At 41.1% G+C, this 12928-nt stretch overlaps 1 protein-coding gene across 1 annotated transcript in view; it reads left to right on the forward strand.

Moving 5' to 3' along the window:
* LOC115205109 (platelet-derived growth factor C) overlaps positions 1-12928 on the forward strand; it is a 102382-nt gene that overhangs the window by 34977 nt on the left and 54477 nt on the right. Inside the window, exon 2 of the mRNA XM_029770766.1 lies at positions 9804-9999. Coding sequence (XP_029626626.1) covers positions 9804-9999 — 196 coding nt within the window. The remainder of the gene's footprint in view (positions 1-9803; positions 10000-12928) is intronic.

Raw genomic sequence — 12928 nt, forward strand, 5'->3', positions numbered from 1 at the left:
CTGATTGAGAGGGGGTCAAATACTTATTTCTCTCATTTAAAATGCAAATCAATTTATAACATTTTTGACATGTGTTTTTCTGGATTTTTTGTTGTTGTTATTCTGTCTCTCACTGTTCAAATAAACCTACCATAAAAATTATAGACTGACCATTTCTTTGTCAGTGGGCAAACGTACAAAATCAGCAGGGGATCAAATACTTTTTTCCCTCACTAATATATTTATTTATTTATTTAAAAAAAAAATTGGTTACTACATGATTCTGTATGTGTTCTTTCATAGTTTTGATGTCTTCACTATTATTCTACAATGTAGAAAATAAAGAAACTCTTGAATGAGTTGGTGTGTCCAAACCTTTTGATTGGTACTTTACAAACAATGTCCATAATGCTTGCCTTCTCCAGACAGCTGAACTCTGGGTTGTGGGAGCCTGGTGGGGCGGCCATTAGTTAGAAGAACAGGGGAACCCTCTTAAAGAAGCAGATCTATATCTTAGAGACAAAAGCAAAGCCATAACATTTGTTTTTTAATTGCCCAGATTAAAATGTTCTTTGGTGCTTGTCTTCCATTTCCTGGCTAGGATTAATCATTCAATTTGCCGCTGCTGAAAATCACATTAGACCGTTTGAAAAGCTTATTAAAGGGTTGCTCAGAAGTTCTGTTTTTGATGTACCTACATTTACCAAAAATGAGCTTCCCGACTTTGTAATATCTGCCTACTGTAGGTGCTGTAGGTGGCTTTTGCCTAATGGCTGTAATGCCACCTGTTTTCAAGGGCATGACTTGGGCCAATGAAATTAAATAAGTGTGGTCTTTGGTGAGAAGTCACAAGTATAACTTTTTAATTATAAACTATTCTTACAAGTAATGGACTGTGGGAGGAAGCTGTGCGAAGTTGAGGCTCTCTATGGAGTGTGAATCTGGGTAATGTTCAAGCTGCAATCCAAGATATAAAAGCCCAAAGTTGTGCACTTTCTGTGTTCAAGAATATTGAAAGGTCGACCCACCTCTCTTAAATATTAACTTTGCACGTTATCAAGACCTCCACTGTGGACTATTTGAAGGTGGTCTTTTCAAATTGAGTTTTCTGTTTTTGGGCTTAGAGAGCTTCTATGTAAAAAGTGGGTCTATGATCAACAACCTGGATCTCTAATCAGCCTTTAGCAGTATGTGGATCTCTAATCAGCCTTTAGCAGTATGTGGATCTTGAGAGGCAAGCGGTGTGCCAATATGGCCTGCCCAGATAAAACTAATTTACTCCAAACATCCAGCTGCCCATTTCAGACTACAAAGGGGCCCGGAGCAGCCTCTGCCATAAGATCTTACAGCTGTGGAGGGAACTTTAAAAAAGATGTGGCCTGTCTGTAAACCGGCTGGTGCTGAGCCAGACAGAGTGTTAGACTTGTCTCCCTGTGTTTTGTAAGGCACGTCTTATACCTCCCATTCTCCTTCCAACCTATTACATATCCTGTGAAACAAGAATTATCTTTTGATATTTACTCCTAGCTAATGCAGAAATTAAGGCAAATCTGACCATCCACAACAATGGCAGTGTGTTTTAGCATTTTAATGGCCTGATCTACCTTTTTGAATAGCTAAATCAAAGGGAGTCTAGTTAACTAGATATCAGCTTTGACAGTGTCCCAAAAAATATGTTTGAATGTGAGGACTGGTTACAGTTCACAAGCTGTCACTGTCACTCCCAGCAGATGTATTTTACATTATCATCCATATCTAACAACGTAACACTCTCAATGATTTAGCTTAATTGTTATTCATTATGTGAGACTTAATAAATGCAAAAGAAAATAAGTCCGTCCAAAGAAATCAGTCCATCACAGAGAAGCTCATGCTTGAAGCAAGCAGGGAGAGAGGTTAGTAGTACAGTGGTTCCCAAACCTGGGGTCAGAGACCCAGGTGGGGTCCCCTAAAATATAAATAGGGTCCCCTGAGAGAATCTTTAATCTTGTCAAACACATGAATAACTTGTTTCTCTTTAAATGGGTATAGAATACAACATTTTAGAGTAAACTAAGGGCCTTTTACACTGTTATAATTCACTTTCATGTTGGGACAGCCTGTGGGACCTAAAGTTTTGTGAAATATAAAGACAATTTAATATTATTAGCATGTACACTGAGCAAAAATATAAATGCAGCCATTTCAAAGATTTTACTGAGTTACAGTTCATATAAGGAAATAAGTCAACATCAGTGCTGACTTACCACTCCTGTATGTAGTAAATAAGTAGTGAAACACATACTATTCATCACTAAATTCTACTCAATAATAAGTTAGTTGGTGTATTTCATGAGGTTGTGGCTGCCATCTGGTGGTGACTAGAAACAATTGATGGCCCTTGAAAATAAATATTATTGCTTGAAAAAGTACTTGCAAGTCCTTGAATTTGACTTGCCACTGTCTGTATGAACCCTGGGAATATATTCCGTGGTTCATCAGACATTGAGTTTACCTCATCAGTCCACATGCTTCATTAATAAGTGCATCAACGACGTCGTCCCCACAGTGACCGTATGTACATATCCCAACCAGAAACCACGGATTACAGGCAACATAGGCACTGAGCTAAAGGCTATGCTTCTATTCTTGCTTCGAGGCAAGCAACACCGAACCATGCATGAGAGCGCCAGCTGTTCAAGATGACTGTGTGATCTTGTCCTCCATATCTGACGTGAGTAAGACCTTAACATTCACAAGACGGATTACCAGGATGCATACTCCGAACGTCCACTGACCACGTGGCAAGTGTCTTCACTGACATTTTTAACCTCTCCCTGACCCAGTCTGTAATACCTACATGTTTCAAGCAGACCACCATAGTCCCTGTGCCCAGGAATGCCAAGGTAACCTGTCTAAATGACTATCGCCCCGTGGCAATCAAAGCTTTTCATGGTTACAGATGTGAAAGGCTGGTCATGGCTCACATCAATACCATCATCGCAGACACCCTGGACACACTTCAATTCACATACTGCCCCAACAGATCCATAGATGATTCAAACTCTACTGCACTACACACTGACCTCTCCCACCTGGACAAGAGGAACACCTACGTGAGAATGCTGTTCTTTGACTATAGCGCCGTGTTAAACACCATAGAGCCCTCCAAGCTCAACACTAAGCTCAGGACCTGGGACTGAACACCTCCCTTTGCAACTGGATCCTGGACTTCCTGACGGGCTGCCCCCAGGTGGTGATAGTAGGCAACAACACAACCGCCACGGAGACCCTCCAACATGGGTGACTGTCAGGGGTGCGTGCTTAGTCCCTTCCTGTACTCCCTGTTCACCCATGACTGTGTGGCCGTGTACACCAACAACATCTTAAAGTTTGCTGACGACTTAACGGTGGTTGGCCTGCTCACCAACGACGATGTGTCAGCCTATAGGGAGAAGGTCACTGACCTGGCAGTGTGGTGCCAGGACAACAACCTCTCCCTCGACATCAATAAGACAAAGGAGCTGATCGTGGACTATAGGAAACGGAGGGCCATGCATGCCCCCATCCAATTCAAGGGGGCTGTTGTGGAGCAGATTGAGAGCTTCAAGTTCCTCTGTGTCCGCATAACTAAGGAATTATCATGGTCCACACACACCAACACAGTCATGAAAATGGCATAACAATGCCTCATCCCCCTCAGGAAGCTGAAAAGATCCGGCATGGGCCCTCAGGCTATATACAGTAGATCTTTTTACTGTTATATTTCTTTACTTACCCATTGTTCACCTAATTACTTTTTTGCGTTATTGGTTTGTGCCTCTAAGTAAGCATTTCACTAAGATCTACACCTATTGTATTCGGCGTAGGCGATAAATACACTTTGATTTGATCCTCAAAAAGTTAGAGCTGTACCATTGAGAGCATCTTGACTGGCTGCATCACCTCTTGGTATGGCAACTGCTTAGCATCAGACCACAAGGCGCTACAGAGTTTAGTACATACGGCCCATTACATGACTAGGCCAGAGTTCCCTGCCATCCAAGACCTTTATATTACTCAATGTCAGAGGAAGGCCCTAAAAATTGTCTGACTCCAGTCACCTAAGTCATAGACTGTTCTCTCTGCTACCGCATCGCAAGTGGTACCGATGCACCAAGTATGGAACCAACAGGACCCTGAACAGCTTCTACCCCCCCCCCCCCAAGCCATAAGACTGCTAAATAGTTAGTTTGGGTAGCTTATGGTTAACTATTTAACTATCCGCAAGGACCCTTTTTACACTAACTCTGTTGACTGATCACATGTGCGGCTTCTACTGTTTTATCTATCCTGCTGCATAGTCACTTTATCCATACATATATGTACATATCTACCTCAATGACCTCGTACCCCTGCACATCGATTTGGTACTGGTACCCCATGTGTATAGCCAAGTTATCGTTACTCGTTGTGTATTTATTCCTTGTTATTATTTTCCTATTTCTTTTTTTTCTACATTGTCGGGAAGGGCCCATAAGTAAGCATTTCACTGTTAATCTACACTTGTTTATCAAATTTGATTTGATAGCATCCACAGATGTTTTTCCATGATTCAGCAGGATGTGCTAACAGATGGCCACTCCTGGGTCCCATGTTTTGACACATAGGGCCTAAGGAGAAGTATATATCCTCTGAGGTAGATGGTTGAGATGTCCCCCTCACCTGGCCAGGGTGCTTAATTTACTGGACTAGGGCAGTGTTTCCCAACCCTGGTCCTCGAGTATCCCCAAAAGTACACATTTTTATTGTAACCCTGGACAAGCACATCCGATTCAACTTGTCAAGCCCTTAATGAGTTGAATGAGTTGTTTGTCAAGGGCTACAATGAAACTGACATGTTGGGGGTACTCGAGGACCAGGGTTGGGGAACACTGGACTAGGGTGCTTACTGTACTATAGGGCCGTAGGCTTCTAATTGTGAAACTCTTGTGACTGGACCAAAGGCATTTTTGAAAGAAAAAACACTTTAATACAACATCAGCTGCGTCCTGGCTAACGGGTCTTCTGCCGAGTGAGGGATCTTCCAGACAGACCATCAACATTCAAATCCCGCTATTTAGATTTAGCTTCTTATTCTCTTAAAAGCCCATGCTCTCTCTTCCTCCCTCTTTCCATCTATCCAAGTAAAGGAAATCAAATGTCAAAGCATGACAAAAACTGTACAAGTTTTTGTGAAACCTACAGGTGCGTATAACCTCATCTACAGCTGAAGTTACTTATCACTGTTTGAAGATTTACCGACCTGAGTCTACTGTCTTCATGAGGTGTATAGTCGTTAGTCTTTGGAGGTCTCTGGTATTTGTCTGCTCTGGTATGTCTGTCAGTAATGAACAGAGATAAGCCATGGCCGCAGGGTGTCAAAGGATTGAGTCATGCTGTCAATCAAATCTCAATGATTTTTGCCTTTTGATTTTGTCTTTGACACTAACCATAGTGGTTTTCATATGTTGTCAGGAGATAAAATGTTGTGAGTTGACGGTTTGTCAAAAGTTTAGAAGACGCAGTTAGTAGGATGAGGATGCATTTTGTGGACTAAAACCAACACAAATGCACTCACTTACTACAAACACACACTTGGACTACAAACATATGTACAGTATAGGCCTAGGCATGCACAGTGTCTTGGCCTATACAGTGCCATCACTCAGCCAGGCTTCTGTGCTCTGTCATCCCTGCCTCAGCAGCAGTAGCATCAGTGACCTCTGCACTTCAAGTGGTCATGCTTTATGTTTAGTCTCAAACAAAGCATATGCCAGTCAGATTGAATCATAACAGATAGCAGTGGTCCAATGCAGGCCAAATTTTTTTATTTTTTTTTGTATGAAAAAATCCCATGCCGTATTTTTGCCTGACCAACTGTAAACCTGAAGGCAATAAATAGCCCAAAGCTGTCCCTGGAATTTTGAAGCAACAGATGTGTGAGCTGTTGCTTTGGCCCAAAAGCAGCGGGGGGAAAAACGAGAATTAATTGTTGGGTATTGTTTCATCATCTGTGCAAAGCGGCTTGGACCCTGTCGCTTAGGGACTCATAGCGACTTTTGATTAGCAGGTAACGCGGGTCAAATTAAAAACAATTTTGATTTAGTACCATAATGGTTCTCGTGTCGTTTTATAGGAAGGGAAATTGTTATCACGACCGCTTTCGGCTTGACGTCGGAAACTGAGGCAAGACAGTCGAGGGCGCAGGTGTCACGGTGTTGAATTGTCTGATTATTGCTGTTCCGTGTGAAAATACTGTTACGTGTCCACTTAACAAGCGTAACCTCATGTAAATGCAATCCATAGCAATTGGATACAATTAACTTTTGACCATTGCCAACTGAAATTGAGAATTAATGTAACCTCTGTGAGAACCTTGCCTTAAACTCTGAGCGGAATGCTTACCATTTTGTCAGAGTTGAAGTGTGTTGTGGTCTGACATGAATAGTGCTGGTCTATTAGGGGAGCAAAAGTTCTGTCTGACATATATATTACACCATGTCTGTTAGATAAGCTCATTGCTACAGGCTTTCTGTAATGTGACATTCATGATATAATAATGAAAACATGAGAATTTAGTAATGTTACAGCAAAGCCAGATTCGTTTTTTTGTGTTTTTTTTCATATCTCACTTTCCAATGTGATAGGACACATACACCAAGTCCAGTGGGTGCCTTTTTACATTGTGGGTGGGTGTGTGTGTGTGATTGTGAATGCAGAGTGCAACTACCTACTTAAGTGTTGTGGACTGTGACTGTAGGTAATTGTACATTAGTGTGGGTGTCCCTTCATGTCCCTCAGTGTGTGCGTTCATGTGAGCACTTACTCACTGTCCTCTGTTTTGGCCATCGAAAGGTTAATGTTTAATAGTGTTAGCATAGGCCCAAATGGTTTACCAAGTAACGTGTGAACAAAGTACAATGGTAGCACTGTGTGTGTGTATACAGTTGAAGTCGGAAGTTTACATACACCTTAGCCAAATACATTTAAACTCAGTTTTTCACAATTCCTGACATTTAATCCTAGTCAAAATTCCCTGTCTTAGGTCAGTTAGGATCACCACTTTATTTTAAGAATGTGAAATGTCAGAATCATAGTAGAGAGTGATTTATTTCAGCTTTTATTTCTTTCATCACATTCCCAGTGGGTCAGTTTACATACACTCAATTAGTATTTGGTAGCATTGCCTTTAAATTGATTAACTTGGGTCAACCATTTTGGGTAGCCTTCCACATGCTTCCCACATGCTTCCCTTCCACATGCTTCCCACAATAAGTTGGGTGAATTTTTGCCCATTCCCCCTGTAACTGAGTCAGGTTTGTAGGCCTCCTTGCTCACACATGCTTTTTCAGTTCTGCCCACAAATTTTCTATAGGATTGAGGTCAGGGCTTTGTGAAGACAAAACATAAGGTGTTTTGTCTTCTGGAAGAGGTGTATCTGAGGTGTACAGCCATGAAATACTGCTTGAAGGGGAATAGGCTCTTTTGTCTGGAATGATATTGCACAAAATGTCCGTTTTCTATCTCCGGGGGAGTGAAATAATAATTTTGCTGCAACAGCTTGCCTACCCAAACAAGGTGGCTTTGCTTTTTCCTCGCTGTGGTTGGTGTTGGAAGCCAAGTTTAAACTTTTTTTTTTTTTTACTTCTGTGAAAGAACCGGTCTTGACATGCGACCGTTCATTATTATTTGTCTCACATAATTCTCTCCCTTTCCTACCTGGCGTGCCACCAACCCTAAATGGAAACATCCAAATCTTTTGACGGTGTCTGACGTGTTATCTCACCAAGCTGTGTCATCCCCATTTATTCATCTCATATTTGTGGTCGACAGCACTGTATTTCGTGCCAGATGTACAACCTGTATCACAGTGGATCAAATCGAGTTGGATCTTGGATCAGACACTTACACACAATGTCTTTCTGTTGTCGACGACTCCCTTGGTCAGCAATGTTGTCCAGACAACGCAGTCAGCACTCGGGAAAACTCCCTGCTATTCCTCCCTGTAATAGTGATCTGGGGGCATCTGACCAACACTGGCAGAAACCACTGTGTTACAGATATATAGTCTACCCATCCTTGTTAAATCATACTAACGTGGCAAGATGTAAGATTTGTGAGATGGTTCTGCACAGTCTCCCTTTGCCTGACTCTTGATTAGAGAATGGAAATGCTATCCTGTGCAATTAAAATCCAATTGTTCATCTGGAAAAGCTTACTTTCCTCTTATTTCTCAAAGTTGCCTCTTTTAAAGCCGATCTCCCTGATACATCTGTATGTGACATCACAACACTGTTTCTTAGCAGATTGGTTCAGCTCGCTATTATTGTCGTGGTGGGTGGTCAGGTGGGAGGCAGGCAGTGAATTTTGGGCCGTTAGGCTGGCAGACAGACAAAATATTGACAGTGTATTCTCCTCGAGGTGACAGGCCCTGATGGAGAGAGGGAGTGTAGAGGGGCAGCGTGAGGGGTGTGATTTAAGACCCCTTGGCCGCAGGTCCCGGGGGAGACCGGCCCGTTGTGGGTAGCTCGTTAAGTCCTTCCAGGAGTTTATGGAGACAAGATGCTGAATCATAGTGTATTGTAGCTGTAATTTTTTAAAAAGGAACCGCTGACAGCGGTGTAAATGATAGTGTCAGAGAGGTGCTTCTTTTGGGAAGCTTTCAGATGTTTTTTTTCTGCTGTGGTTGTAAAAGTCACTCAAATATTTTGCCACTATAGGGAAGGACACGTGCTTCTTGAAGCAACACTTGATCTTTTATCAAACGGTAGTGTTCAGGCAATTATATACTTCACTAAATAAATTAAGCTTAATAGATATTGTGATGTTCAGTGTTTAGGCAGGGGCAGTGGACTGATGCTTTACTATGCCGAATGGCAAACTGAAACAATTATTTTAGCCCACTCAAATGCAGTATGACGGCCCCAATCATAAGTGACCCTGCTTTAGTGTTTGCCCCTCTGACCATTCAATGTTTTAAGTTTTTCTATTAACAAAAGTAGATTATTTGTCAGACAGAGACTATAGTGAGAATGACATTGCAAGCAGACCTTACATGTTCCATGCTTCTTCCCTAGTTTCATACTTGCGCTCTTACTAGCCGAAACCAACTTCTTGTGAGTAAAAACTTAGTGTGTGGTGATTCCTTTGAGGATTATTTCATTGATCCACATCAACTCTCTGAAACAGTGCTGCGCTGGCAGAACATAAAACCATGAAGTCCACATTTCAATACAGAGGTCTCATAACCATTTATTAAGTTATACTTTTATTACTCCACTTTATTACTTTTAAAATATTATCAGAGGCTCTGACGATCAATATTTAATAAAGAAGCAATTTTAGCTGGTAACTCATAGCCTCTGTCGAATAAATTATTCTTTATCAGTTCGGTGTTCGCATATTTAGCCTGGAAGAACAGTCTGTGCATTCTTCCTCTTTCCTCAGAGATATTATTATTTACTTCTATCATCATGACTTTTTTCTGTGTTTACATTGTATTATATTGGAGGTTGTGGGGCTTCCATCTTATTTGTATTTCCCAAAAATGGATACAAGGTTTATTGTTTTAAGTATGGCATTTCATTATTCCAATACATTGCCATCCAAAAACAGTTTATTTTTTTCTTAGCCTTGTGCATCAGTAGGTTTCTGCCATGTCCTGAAATGGCCAACATCTTTAATAAAACCACAATTACAACCCCAGCAGGGATGAAGTTGACCATTCCTTTTCATCTTTACACAATCTTTCATCTTGTCTCAAACAACTCTTCTACCAATGTTAATATAATATAAAAGTAACATTTCCCAAATATTTTTCCAAGGAGTCCAAGATTCCCAGCATGAGAAGATAATCCTCGTCACAGGAGAGGGAGTGATCCATAGTCCGGACTTCCCACTCACCTACCCCAGGAGTACCGTGTTGGTCTGGAGACTAGTGGCCTCCAATGACAACATGAGAATCCAGTTATCCTTCGACGAGAGGTTTGGCCTGGAAGACCCAGAGGATGGAATATGCAAGTAAGATCATAAGCATAAACACATGAAATATGCATATAACATATTGTAAATAAAACTAAGACTTATATTACAAATGCATCATATAGACAACATAGCTACACTATATATACAAAAGGATGTGGACACCCCTTCAAATGAGTGGATTTGGCTATTTCGGCCACACCCGTTGCTGACAGGTGTATAAAATGGAGCACACAGCCGTGCAATCTCCATAGACAAACATTGGCAGTAGAATGGCCTTAACCTCTCTGGCGCATGTGGGACGAACTCGTCCCACCTACGTAACAGCCACTGGATATCCAGTGGCGCGATTTTTGAATCGTTAGAAATACTATTACTTCAATTTCTCAAACATATGACTATTTTACAGCTATTTAAAGACAAGAATCTCGTTAATCTAACCACACTGTCCGATTTCAAAAAGGCTTTACAACGAAAGCAAAACATTAGATTATGTCAGCAGAGTGCCCAGCCAGAAATAATCAGACACCCATTTTTCAAGCTAGCATATCATGTCACATAAACCCAAACCACAGCTAAATGCAGCACTAACCTTTTATGATCTTCATCAGATGACACACCTAGGACATTGTGTTATACAATACATGCATGTCTGTTCAATCAAGTTCATATTTATATCAAAAAACAGCTTTTTACATTAGCATGTGACGTTCAGAAAAAGCATAACCCCCGCAAACTTCCGGGGAATTTACTAACAGTTTGCTAAATTACTCATGATAAACGTTCACAAAAAGCATAACAATTATTTTAAGAATTATAGATACATTACTCCTCTATGCACTCGATATGTCCGATTTTAAAATAGCTTTTCGGATGAAGCACATTTTGCAATAATCTAAGTACATAGCCCGGCATCACAGGGCTAGTTATTTAGACACCCACCCAGGTCAGCCTCCACCAAAATCACATTTCCTATAAGAAAAATGTTCTTACCTTGCTTGTTCTTCGTCAGAATACACTGCCAGGACTTCTACTTCAATAACAAATGTTGGTTTGGTCCCAAATAATCCATCGTTATATCCAAACAGCGACGTTTTGTTCGTGAGTTCTAGACACTATCAGAATGCTACATCACGGTCTCGAGCATGGCGCATTGGCGTGACAAAAAATTTCTAAATATTCCATTACCGTACTTCGAAGCATGTCAACCGCTGTTTAAAACCAATTTTTATGCCTTTTATCTCGTAGAAAAGTGATAATATTCCGACCGGGAATATGCATTGAGCCTAAACAGCCGAATAAAATTTCTCCTCAGGAGCGAATCGTGCACGCGCCTCATTCAAAGGTCCTCTGAGCAGCCACTTGCCAAAGGCGATAATGTGTTTCAGCCTGAGGATTTCCCGGGTTCTGAGAGCCTATCGGAGCCCTGGGAATTGTCACGTTACAGCTAAGATCCTTACTTTTCAATAAACAGATGCAAGACGCACGACTCCTTGTCAGACAGGGTACTTCCTGCTTGCCTGCCATAGGAGTTCTGTTATACTCACAGACACCATTCAAACAGTTTTAGAAAATTCAGTGTTTTCTATCCAAACCTGAACAATAATATGCATATTCTAGCTTCTGAGTTGGTGTAAGAGGCAGTTAAAAATGGGCACATATTTTTTTCCAAAATTCTCAATACTGCCCCCTAGGCCAAACAGGTTAAGGGCTTTGACTTTGTGTGGCACCGTCATAGGATGCCACCTTTCCAGCAAGTCAGTTTGTCAAATCTCTGCCCTGCTTGAGCTGCCCCGGTCAACTGTAAGTGCTGTTATTGTGAAGTAGAAACGAGTGTTCTGCCCTCACAATGTGTGTAAGTATAAAGCTTGGCAGACAGCTTATAACTCCCAATAAAGACCCCGGAGGCAGGAGTACCATTTTTAATCTTTAGTGAGATGATTTTTGCAAAACTAAAGTACAGAATAAAGAAAATATTATTAGAAAATGATCTGTACACATTCATACATAAATGCGTACACAAAGAATAGACTCCTGCATGAACCATCACGAGCTAACAATACAATAGGCCTAGCTAGTCAACATGACATTGCAGAAAGGATGACAATTTACCTGACTGGACAAGTGCCACAAAATGACTAAAACAGCAATACACATATTATGTATACATGTAACATAATTACAACGGTATCATCTTGTAACATAGAGATAACTAGGCACTCACATTAGCCAGATACACACCAATATAAAGTAAACGAAGCTAAATTGCATGTCAAAAAGATAGCTAACATGCTTACACCCAATGTATTCTCCTATGGCAATTAGTTAGCACACATTAGCTTAGCATCATCGCGACCCTAAAGGCTAGAATAAACATTTAAAAATGTTAATCTTCTAGAAAGCACAGCTTGAATTAACAAAAGCATGTACTAATGACTCAAAAACCAAAGGTGCCTACTTAAAGACTTATCTTTATCCAAGGCCTAGTAGGTAAGGAAGATGAAGCTTATCTGTATGCTTCCATTGGAATGAGCTCTGAACACGAAGTTAGCTGATTTAAAGCTACAGTACCCACATTTGCCACTAGATGGCAGAGTAACGCAATAGAGCACTATAATACTATGTATAGATGGACATATAGTTATCAGAACAGTCCTCGCTTAGTTTAAATACAATAGGCCTAGACAATCTGGACCCTCTTTCTAAAATGATCTGCCGAAATTGTTGCAACCCCTGTTACTAGCCTGTTCAACCTCTTTCGTATCGTCAGATTCCCATGGATTGGAAAGCTGCCGCGGTCATACCATCTTCAAAGGGGGAGACACTCTAGTCCCAAACTGCTACAGACCTATATCCATCCTACGCTGCATTTCTAAGGTCTTCGAAAGCCAAGTTAACAAACAGATTACCGACCAGTTCTAATCCTACCGTACCTTCTCCGCTATGCAATCTGGTTTCAGAGCTGGTC

The sequence above is a fragment of the Salmo trutta genome, chromosome 13 (genome assembly GCF_901001165.1).
Source record: "Salmo trutta chromosome 13, fSalTru1.1, whole genome shotgun sequence".
Lineage (NCBI taxonomy): Eukaryota > Metazoa > Chordata > Actinopteri > Salmoniformes > Salmonidae > Salmo > Salmo trutta.